The sequence below is a fragment of the Pteropus medius genome, unplaced genomic scaffold (assembly GCF_902729225.1).
Source record: "Pteropus medius unplaced genomic scaffold, Ma_sr-lr_union100, whole genome shotgun sequence".
NCBI classification, from domain to species: Eukaryota; Metazoa; Chordata; class Mammalia; order Chiroptera; family Pteropodidae; genus Pteropus; species Pteropus medius.
In genome coordinates, this window is record NW_024353790.1 from 1299155 (window position 1) to 1319911 (window position 20757).

The window sequence follows — 20757 nt, forward strand, 5'->3', positions numbered from 1 at the left end:
CTTGACATTGGGAGGCTTTTTAGTTAGTGTACAGTGTTTTGGAACAAATGAAATTGTGCATAAAGATACATTATGGGCAGAGCAATGAATGAGCAGGGTGGCAGGAGGGCAAATACGAGAAAACACAGGAAGGAGCGATGGCGGGCACCCTGCAGGACGCGCCTGGGGGGACATTTACCATATTTCTGGTGACTATTTTACTTACGCTGCTTAGAAGACAATCATGTCTTGTTTGCTTTTGAATCTCTGGTTTTGTCTTAACTTATTTTATATTCTTGTAGGAAAAAATGGGAACAAAGAAGGGTCAGGGACTCCCGGCAGTGGGGAAAAAGTCCACAGAACATTCTTTACTACACATTAAGGGTTGGACAAATGGAAAAACATTTGCCAAACACCTGACCTTTAAGAGGCACTGTCTTTGGCCTACGGGCCTTCGAAAGCTTAATGGTTATTGAGATTCATTTATCAGTGGAAGAAACGAGCATAAACTCATCAGTTTTTATGTAACTGATGTATATTTTACTGGCACTGAAAAATAGTTCTGGATGTAAAATGCACTTTGTTCCAAAGGATATTACAAATCTCCAATAGTTGAAAGATTTCACAATTGACCAGACATTTCTCTGTGTGTGTGTTATTTTTTTCTTGTAATGTTTAGGAAGCTCTGGTCGGATTCACAATTTTCCAGGAAACTGGTGTCAGGTAACAATCCAACATGAACAGTTACCTCTAGAGCAGAGTTTTATCTGGCACTGAAAACTTGCTGGTTGGTTTTCTAGATACATATTTATTTTCGGTTAAAAGACGAAACAGAAAACTCTGGTGGAAAATGTTACCTTTTAGTTCACACTCTTTTAATCCTCCAGTCCCCATACAATAAACATTCTAAAGTGTAAGCAGTGGGAAATAATGTAAACTCTGCAGAAACAGAAAATAAATTAGTTTCTTTCAAACTTGGGGGAGGTCCTTTTACTGAATACTACACTCGGTTGCAAAGAGAATTCATCTTGAAGGAAGAATAAATCTTTGGCCTAGTTCACCATTTCTCCGGCGTTGCGTAACAAGTATATTTCAAATTCGCTTTCTTCTCCAACTGCAGCCAAAAGGCAAGGAGTACTTTGTGTTTTAGGAGCCTGAAAAACAGAAAAAATTTTTTTAGTGGTTTAAGAATAGCTTTTCCCTCTGATGTTAAATTGTTAATACATGCTAGCTCTAAAGCTGGAGACCGAAAGAAAATTCAAGGGCAGATAAGGGATTCTATTCACAGACAAGGCTGGGATCTGCTTGCAATCTTTACTTATGAGCAGTGGAGAATCTGATTTGGCATCACTCTGTGACCAAGTCAGCGAGGATGCTGATGGCGCTGCTCTAACATTCCTAAAAGATTTACTTGGGGATCGTGGCAGAAATTCCACGACTTCCAGATTTGGGATCTAAAGTCTCCAGGATCCTGTCGAGTGAGAACATTCACGATTTTAGATTAGGGATTCTGTCGCCTTCGATTTCATGGTAGGTACAGACAGCAAGGTCTGAAAAATGCATTTAGGACAGAATGAAAATGAGTAGGCTTGGAACTTATTATTGTCAAAGCTTTGTTGCTTTCTCTCAAAGGATATTGAGACTTTCTGCTACCATTGAATCCTGCAATCTTTTAGAAAGAGAAGGGATCAAACTACATTTGAAAAAGAACAAAACACCTACATTCCAAAAAAAAAAAAAAGTATTCACCACTCCAGGAGAAATGTAAATGCAAGTATTTGGCCTTTAATCTGAATTTATACATGGAAGAATTTATCTCCTGGGCCGAAAGTTCAAACTCGGCTGGAACACGGCAAGTTGGCCTTCCACAGATGCAGGAGGGGTCTGGAGCCAGAAAGGACGTTTGATTAGCTTCAGAACACAAGATGGTGACAAAGACAGGGGACTAGGAGCTTCAAATACACCCCCTAAGGTCTGAGTCATCAGAAAAGTAAACAAAAGGGAAGCACTGCCAGCATAATAAACATTAACGAAAAGAAAATACTTTAGATGTTAGCGAGGGAGGTTTGTCTGTTGGAGACCTCCCTCACCCCTTGGCTCAGAGACAAGGCCGGCCTCACTTCAGTGGCTCTGGTGGCCCTAGATGTGAGGCTCAGTGACGCCTGGGTGGGAAGGGCGGAGGCTGGGCCCAGTGGACTGGTGATGCCCTGAGGCACAGCAAGGCTGGAACAAGCCCTTCCAGCTCCAGAGCGGCAGGTGGAACAGCAGCTCATTAGCTGCAGGGCCTCTGTAGCCAACGGTTTTGTGGCTCAGAGTCTTATGACTTCACATTTTAAGAAAACTCCAAGGGTTGGGAGAAGTACAGAAAGTCTGATTATAGCTTTTAAAAAAATCAGAAATGCAATGGGCAAGGTAAAAATATAAAAATAAATCAGCTTATTGTCTTTTCTGTGGAAAAACATTATAAACATTTATTTAGTGGCAAATATTTTGGAACACAGACTATAGAAAACATTCTGTCTTGGTATGGGAATAATAAGAAATCAGAAAGTGCCCAGACACACAGAAGAGAAAGACAATGTGACTGACCACAGAGGCAGAGACTGGAGTGATGTGGCCACAAGTCAAGGGGTTAGGCAAGCCACCAGGAGCCAGACGAGGCAAGGAACGGGTTCTGGAGCCTCTGGAGGTGGGGTGGTCTCATGACACCTTGATTTCAGTCTAATACTGACTTTAGACTTTTAGCCTCTAGAACTGTGAAAGAATAACTTTCTGGTGTTTTAAGCTACCCTGTAATTTGTATAGTAGCCATCGGAAACATACCACTGGGTGGGTGGGAGATTAGCTCTCTCCTCTTTATTAAACAAACAAAAAAAAACTTATTTTATTTATTAATTATTGGTAATAACACTTGGTTTTTGGCTTCTCTTTGCTAACGATCATAATTCATTGGTTCCCATTTTCGAAGACCAGAGGTAAAGTTACATGTCACCACAGTGATTTTTAAAATAAAAATGAAAACTTAACCTTAACAGTAGTGATAAAGTTCGTGGTGACATATTTTGACTCTATTTTTTAAACCTGAAGAGTGAACAATTTAGAATCTTTATATCGTGAGGTTCTTTTGAGATTTGCTTTTGAATCGAGGAGAATGAAGTCTATTCATTTCTCTTATTAGTGAAGCTGCTGATAGTCACTTATTAACCGGTCTAGGTGTCTGATAAAAATGTCTTCTGCAATGGAAACAAATTTCAAGTTCGTAGCATTTGGTTAAAACTTTCCCCCTACCTTACAAGTTCAAATTTTTTCCAACCAAGTAGATTGCAACTAATGCCAGAATTGAAGTTTTTCTGATTTTTTTTGTTGATAATAACCACTTATAGATTTAGTTATTGGAAAAATTATTTTTTCTGAGTTTGCTGAAGTATTTATTATTTTCCTTGCTTTATTTATTTATTTGTTTATTTTTAAATAAATTCTCCCTCCCTCAAAGGGGGCCTGAAAAACTTTCTTTAAAAGGGAATTAATAATTTCACAACTGCTAAGTTTCAAAACATTCCATTTAAGTTAGGGAAGATTTATGTATCAGCGTCCTTTAGATGTCACCGAGATGTGAACGATGTCATCCCTGGATTTAATTATCACGACCTTTTATTTAAGTAGCTTGGGCTTCCAGGCTACTTTGGCCCTGCCTGGAAATGGGAAAAGAAGAGGGGTACGCTCTGCTCCAAGGGTGGCGTGGGGTGGCGAACCGAGGACCTCTGCCTCGAAGCACAATGGTGATGAACAATTTTGAGCTGTTCCTTGAAGAGACAGAGTTTCAAGACCAAAACCACGGAGCCCAGGAGCTCCCCCAGAGCACCGGGAACCCTGAAACCCTGTGGTTTTCAATTTGAGGATACGAGGCCCTGTTTCTAAAAGGGCTGCAGGCAGCAACCATACTCCAAAGGCAGTGTAGGGAAGAAATGAGCTGATATCATACTCTTTTTTGCATACAATTCAAGAAGAACAATTCTTAGGTAAGTAACTGAGATTGATTGCTGGGCCAGAGTCAATCTGATTCCGTACTAAACTTTGCACATCAGAACAAAGTAAGGAGTATCTGAATTCTTTAGGAAATCTGCCAGAGTTTGTTGTGTTCATTTGAATCCTGCCAAGGTTCAGAAATATGATGAAGGGTCAGAATGAGAAACCCAAAGGAGAAAAAAAACCCGACCTCCTTTAATCCAATCATCTTCACACAAAAGGACTGAACACTAAAGTTGCAGGATCGATTTCATTGGGACAAATAACTTATTTTTAATTAGTTCTATTTGGTGACATCCAGACAAATGAATCATGCCCTGATTCTAACAATAGTGAAAAGTACTACAGAGAGGCCTTGGAATGAAGGAGCAAGAGCTCAAATTCTGGGGATTTCTTGGCACCTGATGTTCATACTAAGTCTCCCACAATTTCCTAAAGGGTGAGGTAAGCAGGAAAGGAGAGGAAGCGGGAAGAAAGAGAGCCGTCACCAACTGGGGACAGGCTTCTTCCGCGTGGGACACGCCTGCAATACACTCCAGCGAGTGCAGAGAACTATCTGGAGTCTGATCGCTACGTGAATAAAGCAACCAACCGGACGTTTCTTCTTCCGATGCCCAAACTCATCCAACTTGACTGTTGTCCAAGCATTAACATTTTTATTGTACGCAGTTTTAGTAGCTACAGACCTCTGGCTGTTTTGGAAGTGGTCTGTGACTGGCCTTATGTGAGAGGACACAGGAAACAGAAGGAATGTTTACGGGATCATTGTAACGAGCGTCCCCGAGAAGGAATGTTTGCTTTGTATGGTGCTTTTATCTTATGACACCGGACCCATTTTCGATTGTTCAAGCAAGGTCAAGTGATGGGTTTTGAGCCGCTGCTCACCAAGCCTGGAACAGGATTTGGCAGTTCACAAAGAAAAAAAAGGCTTGGATAAGTGAGTGGGAAAATGCCATTCAATGAGTTAACTAAGAGAGAGCCCTCGTACAGTTTGACAAAAAAGAATTTTGACGAAGTCATAGCTTTTAATACTCAGATAATTATCTTTTGCTATTTTTTTTTTTAAATCACCCAGTTATCCCCAAATTACAGGTTTGTTGAAATAGCTGGTTATCATCTTCCAGGATAGGTTGAAGTTCATTTACCCTGTGAATGAATCAAAAAAATCGTCCTTGGGTTTAGGGCACAGAGGATGGGGTGAGTCTGGGAGTAAGCAGATTTGGCCTGAGTTCCGGCTCTGGTACTTATTAGCTGTACAACTTGAGCAAAGTTATTGACCTCTCTGGGTCAAAGTTTTCACAGCTCTGAAATAAAAATAGTACCCATCTCATTGGATCGATCCCAGCAGGACATGTGACAAGGGAGACAGTAAAGCGACCAGCGCTAGCTACGGAATGAGAGACAGGGTTGAACAGGGGAGATGCAGCTCGGCAGTCCTGTGGGTTGGGGTCGTCTCTCAGCTACCCACTCTCAGGGACCACAGGAGGAGGACCTAACCTCTTGGGACAGCACCTGCCTCCAAGGGGTGCTGTGACCGCCTGTGCAAGGTGCTTGGCACAGTGCCTGGCACATTGGAGGCAGTCACCACAGGCCAGCATCCTGCCACCTACCTGCCCAATCTCTAAGTAGGAGGGCTCGTTAGCGAGCACAAACACGGGATTTAAGTGTGCATGACAGCGAAGCTAAGGATGCATCCCCTGGCATTACCTGAGTCTTACCTGAAATAATTAAGGTATAATTGGGTTTATACGACCCACCTGGGGAGCAAATGAAAATGGATGAAAAGGCTGGAAAAAATCCTGTGCAAGAGAGATGAAAGGAGTGTACACACTTGTTCTGGAGAAAAATGACAACTGGCAGGAATGCAGCATGATGGGTTCTCGACATGAAAAGGGAGATTAGTCAGGACAGGGGTCAGTTTTCAGTTTGAGAGGAAGGATACTGTCAGTTTCCCAAGGCCCAGCTGGGAAAGCTGAGGCGCTCTCCCTCCCCCTCCCCCCAGGAGTCACACAAAATGACCAAAATAACACTGTGATCAAAACTCAAGTTTGTGTTAAAAAAAAGTCTCCCCTAGTTCATTTTCTAGAGTTTTCTTTTTCAGAAATGACAAAGATATGAAATGTGGTTGGGGTTAAAACTAAATATAGCTCCAACTCCTCAGCAAAGAAGCACATACAGACAACACATAACACCACACACACAACCCAAACAATTCCACATCCTGTTCCATGTAATTTTATATAAGGGGTTTCCCCCTTACCTTTCTTGCCATAGTTAGGTCTTTGGTGTTTTAGTAATAAAGACTTAAAGAAAAATGTCTCCCCATGTTGACTACTGGTAGTGAAACAAATGAATGTTTGGGCCCCGTGTGCCTGGCTTAGGGCCCGATCTCGGAGACAAATGGAAAGAAGGGTCTTTAGGTCAGGCCAGCTCATCTGGAAGGCCCAGAACATGTCAGCGAGAGGGAGGGGTGCTGGGCTCAGGAAAGGAACAGGGGTGAGTGGGGAGAATGAATTGGATTGGGAGTGATTTGGGGGAAGGAATATGTCTTGAGAATATGGTGAGGACGTGTTTGATATATGGGATGGCGAAAAGCAGCTCCGAACCTTTAAAACTTCTGATTGAGAGTTTTCCAGGGAGGAGGGTTGGGAGGGTGGTCATTTTTCTTCATGATGGGAAGCTAGGAAAGAAGCCAGCAGGTGTGGCTGCAGGACTGAGGGGTAGACGTGGATGAGATGGAGGGGGCCCAGCTGTGGGCGGCCTCAGCCAGCTCCAAGTCAGGCCCAACCCTCTGAAACTGTCCAGACCATGAGCCGCCAAGGGTCTAATTTCTGCTGCTCTGTCCGTCCTGTGAATGATCTGTCCCATCTCAGTGGCGTAAGAGCCTAATCCACCTGTTGAGCCATAGTCGAGTGTTATGGGTTGAATGGTGTCCCCAAAAAGCTATGTTGAAGTCCTGACCCCCAGTACCTATGACGGTGACCTTATTTAGAAACAGGATCTTTGCAGATGCAGTTAAGACGAGGTCAGTAAGAAGGGGTCCTAATTCAATATGACTGGAGTCCTTGTGAGAAGAGAATGCCACATGAACACAGATGCATAGGTAACATGCCAGATGACTGTGGAGGCGGAGACTGGGGTGATACAGGTGTGCAAGCTGAGGAATATGAAGGAATGATGGCAACCACCAGAAGTTGGGAAGAGGCCAGGAAGGATCCCGCCAGAGTCTCAGAGAGTGCAAGGCTCGGCCGACACCTTGACTTTGGACTTCTAGCCTCCAGAATGGTGGGGAGGATATTTGTTGTTTTAAGCCACCCAGTTGTGATACTGTGTAATGGCAGCCCTAGGAAATGAATCCACCGAGATTCTTCTATTGCATGATTTCAACTCTGTAACCAAGAGATATGTGGTGTAGTTAGTCCTTTAATGACAGCAGATATTAGTTTTAATGCTGAAAAAAGAATAATGAATTTATAGGGTTCCGCTATTATGGCAAGAGATGCCTTAAATAATCTATATTCAGATGACATGATTTAACTTTCGCCAAGGGTCTGTGTCCTGACCATGTAACCGCACATCCACACCGAGGTGACCTGAGTCATACACCATTATCAGGTAGGAATTCATAGTAACCAAGTTGAGAAATTACTTATCAGACCATTTTTCTCATAAATATTAGAAAAACAAAACAAAAAAAACGAACAAAGGCTTGGGAAAAGAAAAAGAGAAAGGAAGGAAGGAAGGAAGGAAGGAAGAAGAAAGAGAGAGAGAGAGAGAGAAAGAGAGAGAAAGAAAGAAAGAAAGAGAGAGAAAGAGAAAGATAAAGAGAAAGAAAAAGAAAGAAAGAAAGAGAGAAAGAAAGAAAGAAAGAAAGAAGCACAACAACCGACCTGAATCGGGTCCTGTGAAGGTCACGCTCACTTAGAACAAGCCTTTAACTTGCTCTGTTTCCGTGTCGAGATCTATGTCGTAAAAGCAGGGCCGCGTCGGCAGTCCCGGCATGGTGCTCATCTGGCGGAGAAAACGAAAGTGGTGTGTTAGCCAACGCTGCGCCGCGATTGCGCCGAACACGGTCCATCTACAAAGATTAACTGTACGATTCAATTCGGCGTCATAAAACTTAAGGTTGCACACACATAAACTCTCTCTTCAAATCCACCATCTGCTATTTCAATCTTTGTTTAAAGAAATGAAATAGAAAAGGCAAATGTCCACTTTTTGGAAACAGACCATCTACCTTGTCCCACAGTCCCACAGCACGCTGCAGCTCCAAAACAGTGATTTCAAACCTTCTTTTCCTAAATCACATCTTAATGTCGGACCCCAACAAAGATGAGCCTCTCTGGGCAATAGGTGTGGGGGGAGTGGACGATGGCCTCCTCCTTACTCCCAATTATGATGCTCAGGACTCCTTTTTGTAAAACCTCCAACTCTTGGAGCACAGTTTACAGACTCCTATTCTGCAGCGAGCAGTCACTCTGGCCTACCTTCACAACAAGAATGGATGTTTATCGAGAACTTACTATGTGCCAGGAACTGTGCTGAGTCCTTCACTTATCTTACCCTCCAAACAACACTATGAGACAGATATTTTTTTTTACATCCATGTTATAAGGAAAGTCACAGAGGTTTAGAGGCTAAATGACTTGTAATAAGCAGCAGGTAATAAGCAGCAAAACTGGAAACCTGACTCCACGCCTGTAATCTCAAAGGACTCATTTGACCACCACCTTTGGGGCACACTCTATGAGCTTCCCATGGATAACTTAACTAAGCCTCCAACCCCACCCCTAAGAGGTAGGTACTAATTTTGGCCCCACTTTACTGATGAGGACATTTGGGCACAAGAGGACACAGCTAGCTAGCAGTGGGGACAGGATTAAACCAGGACCCGCGCCCCTCACTGCTCTGCTGCACCACGTCTCAGATCAGAATTTTCTAAGGTGTGCCCTTTGCCACCTGCGTCAGAAACCCCGGTGTGCTGGGGAGAAGCCCAGGTTCCCCTGGTGGTTCTCGCATGAAAACACTGGTCTAGTATCCAGACTGTGAGGCTTCGGGAGGATCCACTCCTTGTAGGCTTTAGCATTTCCTGCTGTGTTTTCGCACGTCCTTTTCATACCAAGGATGCTCATAAAGGAGTGTTGCATCCTATCGCTAGGAGGAAAGACACCTGGGATTCTGCTAAGTCTGGTTCTTTCGAGGGCTAAGTGCTGTTGGGCAAACTCCAGCCGGCCCTGCCAGAGGACGCTGGGAGAGGACGCAGTGGTACAGCCAGCACTCAATGGCATCCATGGTTTACCCGCTCCTCCTCGTCTGGCGAAAAGTTCTCAGCCGACACGGAACCCAGATAAGGCTTCTACGATAGAACCCAGCTCTCTCACTCTGCACTTCCTTTCGGTAGTGACTCAGGATGTCTTCTGGTCACCCTCTCCCTGACAGACTCTTGCTGCTCAGACTTGCAAGCATCACTGGGAGTTGTTGGAAATTCACACCTCAGCGCCCGCCCAGGCCTGCCGAGTCGGGGTCTGCACTTCAGCAGGTCCCCAGGTGATCTGTGCGCACCCTGCAGTATGAGAAGCACTGGCTCGGTCTGTGTGGCCCGGGATGCTTCTGACTGCTATTCCTGCCCACTCCCCATTCGCGTTAGTACTGAAAGGAAGCTTGGTGGGGGAGGGGACCTGTGCACCTGCAGGCCTCACTGGCCACCTGGACCCGGAGAATGTGAGTGAGGAGGGCAACGGGATGTGCTCCCCATGTGGCCGGACGCATAAAACACTATGATATATGGTGGCTAGCTCCTGTCCTGCTAACTGCAAGGATTGTACTTTATATATATTATGGGCTAAAAAGGCTTCTGGGACCTGTCTGGAACATAGGTGCCATTTATAGCATGTCTTTGGGAAAACATGCTGTGGGTCTCAAGCAATTAAAGATTTGGTGCATACCCTGCTTGTCGGTGGGGACTTCCTATATTTCGAGCTACTTATCCTCCTGAAGTTTCTGTTCCTCGCAGGCGGATAACGTTTTTCCCTGGTTACTACGGTGGCTGCATATATCTGAGGAGACCCCAGAAAGAAACCCACGCTTACCGCGTTAGCGCTGGGACACCAAACAGGAGGGACCCTCGGTGGGAACTGTTCGTATTTTCTTCCGTTCCCTGGGAACAACTCACAGCAAGAAAAATTGCTCTCTAGCGATTCTTCTGCCTGACTGCATTCTGACATGGGCATTTTAAGATGGCCTCTATAATCTGCATGGGGCAATGGATTTGGAAAAAAGAACCAGCAGTGTATAGTTTAAAAGAGAAAGAAACGATCATGTTCAGCCGCAGTGAGGCTGCCCCAGCCCGTAAATCAACGTGACAGGTTAGCCAGACTTTACGGCTGCTGCTCCTGAGGCTGCTACGCGATCCACTGAAGGGCAGCACTAGGTCTGAGCCAGCTCTAAATGCAGGAGAGGTAGGAAAACCCAGGAGGAAGCCCCCGGGCAGTGCACCTGGGCCCATTGGAACAAAGCTACAGTGGAAGCTTCTATTGTGGATAACGCAACTGCCCTGTATGCTTGTTTGCACACTATTTTTTGTAGACATGAAAATTCAACTCTCCACCATTAATTTTTAGTTGATGCAAGACCAAGAATGGCCAAGGAAGAGTGTGATTTATGTGGTCGCTGGAGCTGATCTCTTGGCTGCAGTGAGCGTGCGTCTTTTGGTTATTCTGATTCTGTCACAAAATCGGGAGCCAAAATATTAGATGCCAGGAGAAGCATTAAATGTCTATCCTCTATTTTCAACTTATGTCTCTCCGATGGGGGGAACAGCAGTCTAATCATTAGATTCCCGTGTTCCTTTCTGATGATGCGACCATCACTTGCCAGAATCAGGATGACCAAAAGCAACAACAGACGAGAAAGCACAGCTTGCTGAGCTGAGGGACTCCCTGCCCTGGGGACAAAGAACCATCACCAATAAACCTACTCTTAAAAATAAAACTTCTGCTGAGTAGACGTAATATGGAATTATATTAATAGGACATCAAATTCTCTCCCAATAAAACACTGGTATCAAAGGACTGTCGACCCAGACAAGAGGCAGGACAGCACTACAAGAAGGAGTTGGGATGGCCCTTGGAAGTTGACCTCTGGTCCCACGCCTGGGGTCAGTGGTGATCAGTGTTGACTTTATCTGCGCCCTCTAAGGACGCCTCTTGCTTAAAATAATGAGGGAGCGACTAATTTGTACTTACTCGTCATGGTGCATTAACGGATTCTTTTACAAGGGCCAAAAAAAACACAACACCAAACCATGGGCTTTTGCCTCTCATTTTAATTATAATGACTCTTCCAAATCTTTACCGATTTCAGGTTAAGCTTATTTTGAAGAAATGATGAGTTCTATGAATAGACTTTATAATCATATGTTAAAACTAGTAAACGTCTAATGCTATGCGTACAGCTGAAACTAATATAATATTGTATGTCAACTGCAACTGGGAAATTAAAAAATAAAAAAACTAATAAAGAGAAAATTTTCAGATACTTAAAAGTTAATTTTGTTGTGTTTGAGAAATAATTTCTTTTCTCACTTCTCCTTAAATCTACTACTTTTTCCTACTGAATAAATCATCCAGCTTCATTCTGGTTCCAAAAATAAGCATTTTTACTCACATTTTGTTCCTCGGTTCATGATCTGAGGTAGAATCCTTTCTACACATTTCTTTCCTCTTCCAGTAGATGACTGAACAACTAACGAGACTATAATGTTAACTACATTATGATATAATTTAAGTAAAAAGATTTTTTTTGATGAAATAATAACTCGAAAATTTAAAGTATTAAGCGAAAGGATTTTCTGAGTTGTAAATACAATGCCCATCGCTTCTTGGCGTCCTCGCCAAGGTCATGTGTAAATACAGAGCCTGGCAACCTTAGGTCCACAACAAATACTTTCTTAAATAGGTGAATAAAATGAAGGATGATTAGAGAATTAGGAAACACTAAAAAAACTTCTCGAGGATCGGGCTTCTGTTTCTTCCCTTCTTCTTCTTTGGAATGTGAGGGACAGAAACAGTTATATTTAATGGTCATTTAGACAATTAAACAAACTACTCTAAGATAATGCATGAGGAAAAATGGCCCAGTATAAACACATCCAGTGACTGAAAGAAGAGAGATATGAAAAATCATTGAAATGAAAACAGGGCTTCTACCACTGGGATTTCATTTGCCTGACTTAGTGGAGACAGATGTTCTGGGATCTTTTTCTGGGCAGTTAGGTAACATCCACCTGCCCAGCTTGTGACTGCATTCAGAAGCTGATCTCTGTTTTACTCCCAAGGGTACTCGGGGAGTTGGGGGTCCTGTTTGAGGGTCTCATTAGAGCTCACTTATCTCTCCCGGTAGCCAGTGGGTGTCCTTACTGTGTGAAAGGACACACTGATGTTTCATTTACCTAGCCACCTTTGCTGAGCACTCACATGGGGACACCAAGGTGACCGGGACCTCGTCCTTGTGGACAGACCAAAAAAGTGGATCATTGGGACATTTCGGTCAATTCACTTTTTATTTTTTAGTTGAAAATGAATCATTTTCATTCTGGTTTTTTTTTTTAATATAAAAAGAATGAACATAATAAATTCTTAACTTATGACTTACTGAGATGGAAGTCATGTTCAATTACTATAAAAATTACCATCTTGCGCTCACATATCGTCCCAGAATAACACAGCTCAGATTATTCCAATTTATTTCAATGGCCTTGAATGAAACTGTGAGCAAGCACAGTTTTTTCTTCTTTTGTTAATAAAACTGTAATTTCTTTGAGTGGTAGGGAGCCTGTTCCCTAGCTAACCTTTGTATGAGTCTTAAAAAATTTACTTATAAAAATACTTTCAACATAGCAGTTAAAAACAGCAGAAGTAAGAAGTCAAGTCCTCCTTGCCTAATACAGCTCCCCAGAAGCAACCCTTATAAACAATTTCTTGTGCAAACTCCCAGGTAATTTTCTAGTCCTACAAGCAATGTGACTGTATAGTATATGTTTAGATAATTATATACAGAAATTGGATACATGTGATTATCAGGGAGATTAAAATTTAAAATAGGTAATGGGTAATTTCTAGATAAGGGATTGCCACTGGAGTGGGGAGAGCCAGGAAGAGTTGTCACCAACACGTTCTATGTGTAAAGTCAGCGTGCCTGCCTTTTGGAAAATGAGAGATCAGAGGAAGTTCTTTTAGGGGGAAAGAAAAATAAACGTGCAGCAGAAGGCCCTGACTGACCAGATACAGACAAAAGAAGTCCTGCAACTTCTCTGTAGTGCTTCGAGCTCAAGAATTCGAATATTTAAGCTAAAAGACTACTTTGCATTAGAAGGCTCCCCCTCCATTCCAATAATTTCCTCCCCTTTATTTGTTCTGATTGTAAGGATGGCGTCGCTCAGTCTGCTTTCAGCTGTGGTTACGGGGAACGCCCCCCGCGCTGGCTTGCTCAGGAAGACGATGTCCTCCTTGTGCCCGTGCCAGAAAGCCGCAGGTGGCCCACTGCAGGCCTGGCCGAGCCCTGTGGCCCGTGGCTTCTCTTCACTGTCCCCTGGGTGTCGGCTTCCTCCTCACGACTTCCTGCTCTGCACGGGCAGCTCCCAGCCGAACAGGCACGTCTCACGGTGGCGCAAAAAAGAATGTCGTCTTCGCTGGCTCCGTCTTTTTTTTTTAATTCCTTTCTTCTACTCGCCCATTTGAAAGTAATAATTTGGTGCCCTGGCAAGTCCAATGGTAACATCGCTGGTATCGCACTAAGCACTTTACACAGCCTACATCTCATACAACCCTACGAGGTCCGTGTTATACTATTTCCGTGATCTCCATTTTGCAGATGAGGAAAAGGAGACACGGAAGAGTGTGATAATGTCCCAAATCACACAGCTAATACCCGGTGGAGCTGGGATTCACATGCAGACAGTGTGACTCTCAGGGCCTGACCCTACCCACAAATCCCTACTGCCTCCCTTACATCATGGCGTTCAGTGTCATTGTCCCACAGAGGGGAAGGATGAAAAACTGCACAAAGAAACGTGATGAGCTATCTATGCAGTGAGAATCTCCACGTCCTGTCAGGCTACTGATATTGCAGCTACAGTATTCATATAAATAAACTTATATGAAACTGTAAATTCATTTCCTTTACAATTTTAGCCTTGATTTCTTTTTAAACTTTAACACTTACTTAAGAATACGTTACACAGCTTACACTTGGGGGGAGTACCTTTGCAAACTGCATCTTAAAAAACTACTCACAGCTAAGTCAGCAATGAGCAAATAATACTTTATGACCGTTAAAAAAATTTCCAAAATGATACACGTCCAGTAACACCAAGAGTTTGTCTTTAAAAATAATAGGCCTCCTACTTTTTAAAGATCAGCTGTGTGACATGGATTATTTACTCCCATACTAAAAGTGTAAACATCATCATCCACTGAAATAACCTGAGAGTCATGTCAGTGTTATTTAACAATTTCTGGGACAATGTTCCATAACTGTGCTTGGACCTTGGTCTGGTAACTAATAGCAGTGGGTTGGTAAAACCCAAGACAGGAAGTTCTGAAGCAATGCTACGGCTCATCAGCCAGTTGGCTTCTCCATCACTCGCACGCTTTGCTTGCATTCGTCACCAAAAAGATACATATAGGTCACACCTACACAGGCGTTAAATAGTTTACATTCCATCTTCCTATTTCCATTGGAGATTCTTCCCTGCCTTTCCTCGTTTCGCCGTTACGGCCACAGTTGCACCTGTCCCCAGCCCCGTGAGAGACGTGAGGTACGAGAGGCTTTCACATTCTCACTAACGGGTGCAAAGGCTCCGAGTGGTAATCGAAGTCTGGGGGTAGCAGCAACCTGAGCAAGACTGTGAGGTGTGCTCCGAAGGGTTCCACCCCAGGGCTGCCTGTGTGTTCTCAGGTAAGGTATTTCCTTGATTCTTTATCTGGAGATAAGTCTGATGATAAACATATCTACATTATGAGGTTTATTTCAAAATTTAAATGAGATGAAGTAGGAAAAGACCCTAGTTTAGTCCACACAATAGATACTATTGAATACACAATAGATGCTATTATTTTATTATAGAATATGTAACCATAATTATCTGCATGAAGCACATTGTAGATTATTTATGATAGAAACAGAAAAAGGAAACTTGAAAACAAATCTGATCTATCTATATATGTTTCTTTAATAATAATAAAAAAAAGATTCATTAGTTTTATGAGATTTCCCCCTAATTTTTCTGGCTCTATAATTTTAGACGCCACGCTTTCTGTAGTTCCTACGCACGGCGATCAAAACTAAAGCTAATCCCAACAACTAAGATCTAAAGTACCGAGCAGTCAGGGACCGCTCCGATTGAGGACAAACATCATTTTAAAAGAGAAACCTTCAGAAGTGTGACAATAAAACTAAGAACAGATATAATTCTAAACTGAGCTTCGGTCTTTAGGAGGCGAAGACCACTCCCTTTGCGAAGACCACTCCCTTTGCGCAGCCCAACGAAGATGCTGCGAAGGGCAAAAGCATCAGTTTGATTCTTCACGTGCCGCTCTTCTCTCCTAGAATGTCTGCAGTGTATTCATTCATCAGCCATTTGACTGACAGGTGGCATGCTATGAGGATTTCTACCAATTCGTAAAACAAACCCATTTGATAACGTTTCACTGTTTGGAAATTCAATATTTAGTAATACAATTCTGGTTTCTGAAGAAGCTCATCTTCTGAAAATTCACCATGATATTCTGGGTGGGCGTTTTATCTCAAGGTCCCACTGGAGACCAAGTCATTATTCTGTAACCCCTTTAAGAGGAGAGAAGATGGAGGGGAAGGGAAGAAAAGGAGGGAGGAAGGCGTGGGGGATGATTGAAACTGCTTCTACTTAGCTGATCTGGTCTCTCTCTCCGAGGAGCGTATTATCAAGGACAGCCGCCCATGTAATCTAGCAGTTCCCTTTTGTTTTCAGCCTCCCCATCTCCACCCCCACCCACCCACTTGCAAAGCTCCTCCCCAGAGATAATAAGCTGCTGCATCAGGAAAACAAAAGGAGACAGAGGGAAACTGTATCCGTTATTTTAATGTCCTCTTTACGTGTCTCTTGGGACAGTGGCAAAGAAGTGGCCTGGGGGGACCTGGAGGGGTAGGGGAAGGGTGGAAACTGCCTCAAATAATGTTCACTTATCTGACACTTGGCTTGATGAGGAAACCGAATCAGGACTGAAGTTATGACTGTTCTGTCATCTATAATCTGTTTTAAATACCTACATTGTTCTGCAAATATTTTTTAAAGGTGGTTCAGATCAGATCCCAGGTGAATGCCTAGGACCTCAGACTGGGCCTAGAAGTGATTTACTATGTAATAGATTGAACTCTGTCCCCCTTCCCCGACTCCGGCCCCCAATTCATATGTTGAAGCCCTAAGCTCCAACATGATTATTTGGAGATAGGGTCTTAAAGAGGTGGCTGAGATTAAATGAGGTCATAAGGGTGCGACCTGGACCCAGTGGGACTGGTGTCCTATAAGAAGAGGAACAGACACTAGAGATGCATGGCCATGTGAGGACAAGGCCGCCTGCAAGCCAAGGAGAGAGGCCTCAGGGCAAACCGACCCTGCTGACGACTTGGTTTTGGACTTCCAGCATCTAGAACTGTGAGAAAATTAACTTCTGCTGTCAAGCTCCCAGTCTGTGGTACTTTGACATGCAGACTCAACCAATCGATACGCCGTACGTATGTGGGTACTTCCTTTCCACCAGCGCTGTTTGAGGTCTAGTCATTCCACATCCTCGCTAACACCTGACGTGGGCAATCTGATTAATTTAGATATTCTAATAGTGATGTAGTGGTATCTCATTGCGGTTTTAATTTGCATTTCCCTAATATTTTCATGTGTTTATCACCCATATATTTTCCCGGGTAAAGAAGTGTCCACTCGAATGTTTTATTCATTTTTTTAAAGAGTTGTTTTTTCATTATTGGCTTATGAAAATTCTTTCTATATTCTGGATACACGTCCTTATCAGATGGATGACTTGTAAATGTTTTCTCCCTCTCTGTGGCTTATTTAGTTTCCAAATATTTGGCATTTTCCCAGATGCCTTTTAGTGTTGCCTTCTAATTTAATTCCATTGTGGTTGGAGAACATATTTTGTATGATTTGAATCCTTTAAAATTTACTGAGACTTAACTTATGGCCCAGAATGTGGTCCATCTTGGCAAATACTCTCTGTCCAGTTGAAAAGAATGTGTATTCTGTTGCTGTTAGGCAGAGCGTTCAATTCATGCCAGTTAGTACAAGCTGGATTGTAGCATGGCTCAAGTCCTCTCCAGTTTACTTATTCTGAGAGGGGATTTAAAACCTTTGACTCTATTTGTGGCTTCATCTATTTTTCCTTGCAGTTTCGCTTCATGTATGTGAAAGCTTTATTATCAGACACATAAATACTCAGGATTATTATGTCCTATTGATGAAATGGCCCCTTTATACTTATGAAACAATACCCTTTATGCTTGGTGACATTCTTAGCTCTACTTCTATTTTGATACCACTCCAGTTTTCTTTTGATTAATACTGGCATTTTCCCCTTTAACCGACTTGTGTCTTTATATTTAAAGTGGGTTTCTTTTTGGCAGCATTTAGTTGGGTTTGGCATTTTTAGCTAATCTGCCAATCTCTGTCTTTTAATATTAGGGTATTTAAACCATTTACATTTAATCCGGTTATTAATACGGTTGTATTCAGTCTACTATCCTGTTAGTCTTTCTCTTTTTGTCCTATCTGTTCTCCGTTCCCTTTCTCCTCTTTTTATGCCTTCTTTGGATTATTTTTAATGATTTCATTTTATTTCGTTGTTGATTTAATAACTATAACTTTTTACTGTGTTATTCAGTGGTTTCCCTAGTGTTTATGATAAACACATTTAGTTTTTATACTACTTCACATAGAGTTCACATATTGTACAAGAATTTAACAAAAGTATACTTCCATTTCTCTACTCCTAGACTTTGTGCTACGATTGTTATATTTTGTTCCAATATTTTGCAAACCCCACACCACATTTCTATTAGTTTTACTTGATATAGTCATTTATCTTTCAAGGAGATTTAAATAATAAAAACAGAAGTGTTTATGTTTACTCATGTGGTTACTATTTCTGGTGCTGTTATTCCTTTGAGTAGATATAATTTTCATTCCGTCTGAAGGACTCATTTTGACATTTCTTGTAAACTTCAGGTTGGCTAGTGATGAATTCTTTTAGCTGTTGCTTATCTAGAAAAACATTTTACCTTAGTTTTTGAGAGACATTTTAACCGGGTAGAGAATTCTAGGTTGAGAATTTTCTTTCCATGCAGATGTTCCTTGACAAACATCTTGACAAACCCACCGTATATTGAAAATATGCTAAGTCATAAATGTACTTAATACACCGAACCTGTCAAATGTCATATCTTGGCCTTGGCAGAAACTAAACATGCTCATTAGCCTACAGTTCGGCAAAATCATCTGACAGAAAGCCTATTTTAAAATAAAGTGCTATCTCATATAATTTATTGTATGTAGCATTGTTGAAAAATAGTAAGTCAGGGACCATCTGTACTTTAAATACACTGCCCCTGCCTTGCCGTCTGCATTGTTTCTCACAGGAAATCAGCTGTCGATTTTTCTTTGTTCCTTTGTACACAATGTGCCTTTTATCCTTTATTTACTTTTAAGGTTTTTTCTTCATCTTTGCTTTTAAGAAATTTGATTAAGTTGTGCCTTGCAGTGATTTTCTTCATGTTTTTAGACTTGGAGTTTGCTGAGTTCTCAAATCTGTGGATTTATAGTTTCTGTCCAATTAGGAAAACTTTGGCCATTATCACTTAAAATATTTTCAGGCCTCTACTTTCTCTTCTGTTAGACTCTAATTATATGTATTTTTCACCACTTGAAATTGTCCCAAAACTCACTGATAGTCCCTCATAATTTCAGCCCTTTTCTGTTTCACTTAGGATAGTTTCTATTATTTTTTCTATTTATTTCTATTCAAGTTAAACGTTTCTTCTCCAAAATCTAATATGCCATTAATCAGAGTATTATTTTTATTTGACATTATAATTTTCATCTCTAGAATTTGTATTTGTGTGTGTTTTTTTTTAATCTTCATCTCTTCTTAACATGTTGAATCTTTCCTCTAGTTTCTTGAATGTATGGACTAGTCATAATAACTATTTTAATGTCCCTGTCTGCTAATTCTATCATCTGGGTCATTTAAGGGTTAATTTTGATTGATTTTTCTGATTATTGGTTTTATTTTCTTACTTGTTTGTATTCCTGGTAATTTTGGATTGGCTATCAGACATTTGATCTAGTTGGGTCCTGGTTATTTTTCTGTTTTTATAAAAAATTTTATACTTTGTTCTGGGATACAGTTTAGTTACTTGGAAACAATCTGATCTTTTTGGGGTTTGCTTAAAGCTTGTTTAGTCTAGGATTAATTTTTCCCTTACTGCTGAGACGAGGCCCTTCGTAGTATTCTAACCAGGGTCCCCTGCTGCTGAGGTTGTTCACTCTGGCCTTTGGAAGAAGAAACTGTGTGGCAGCCACGCGTTGCTCTCTCTAATTCCTTTGGCTGATCCTTTCCCTGGTTTCAGGTAGTTTCTCCACACGCATGTGCTAAGCAGACATGACTTGAACACTCAAGGAGGACCATCTGTGGACCTTCAGAGCTCCTCCTCTGCCCTGCAAACTCTAGCTGCCTTGTTTTCCCTGAAGCCCCAGCTCCATGTCTTCAACTCAGGGAGAGAACTGAACTCTGCCTGGGTTCCCGATACAGAAGCCTAGAACCTTTTTCTAGGTAGGCAGTAGGGTAGGGCAATTGTAGGGCTCACGCTGTTGCCTGTTTTTCAGAGATCAATGTCCTTTGCTGCCTGATGTCCCATGTCTTGAGTGACAGTTTTTCATATACTTCCAGACTTCAACTGTTTCAAATAGGAGGGCAAATCTGGTTACTATTGCTCTACCTTCAGTAGAATGCAATTTACATGTTAGTATGTTATATATCATTGGGTGAGATATTATTGCCTTATAAATATTAATGTGAATTTTATAGGCTGATGGAAGTTTTAAAGGTTATTATGACACTCATTCTACCTAAAGAATAAGGTTATTGGAAACAGTGTATTATTACAGATAATGAAAGAATTTGATTTTGAGATAAGCAGTCCAAGAATAAAATTACATTAATAAATAAGGACGAATGACACAATACGATGAGCTGAAAACTAAATCACTTTCTTAAACCTGAAGCCCAAATTCCATTAACTTATTAACATGTGAAAAAATTACAGGATTTTTTTTTTTTTTTGGTATAAAAAGGTTTGCAGTAAAAGTTTTGCAATAAAAAGGGGGCATTAAAAATTCTGTACTTATGTAGATTAATTTATCAGTTCAAAAAAAGAAAATTGTAGAAATGACTAGGAATAAAGTAACACATTTTATGTTTAAGTTTACAAAGTGAAAGAAAAAAAACCTAATAAAAAACAGGTTTCTTTAGTGACTGCTCAGTTATCTGCTTTTCTCAATCAAAACAAGTCAGTTTTCTCTGAACTTTTCTTTTTTTGGCAAGTCAGCTCCTTACTTCATTGCTTTGCTACTGACACAAGCAGCAAGAACCATTTGAAGTTCACTGTGCCTCCCTCAGCTGCCCTCTCAGTGACCTTGGTGAATGA

At 41.7% G+C, this 20757-nt stretch overlaps 1 protein-coding gene across 2 annotated transcripts in view; it reads right to left on the reverse strand.

Moving 5' to 3' along the window:
* Nucleotides 1–818: 818 nt before the first annotated feature.
* MTHFD1L (methylenetetrahydrofolate dehydrogenase (NADP+ dependent) 1 like) overlaps nt 819–20757 on the reverse strand; it is a 167009-nt gene continuing 147070 nt past the window's right edge. For both annotated transcript variants that reach the window (XM_039851354.1, XM_039851355.1), the window contains 2 exons: nt 7896–8016; nt 819–1133 (listed from right to left, as the gene is read on the reverse strand). In XM_039851354.1, the coding sequence (XP_039707288.1) occupies nt 7927–8016 (90 nt within the window). In that variant the 3' untranslated portion in view covers nt 819–1133; nt 7896–7926. The remainder of the gene's footprint in view (nt 1134–7895; nt 8017–20757) is intronic.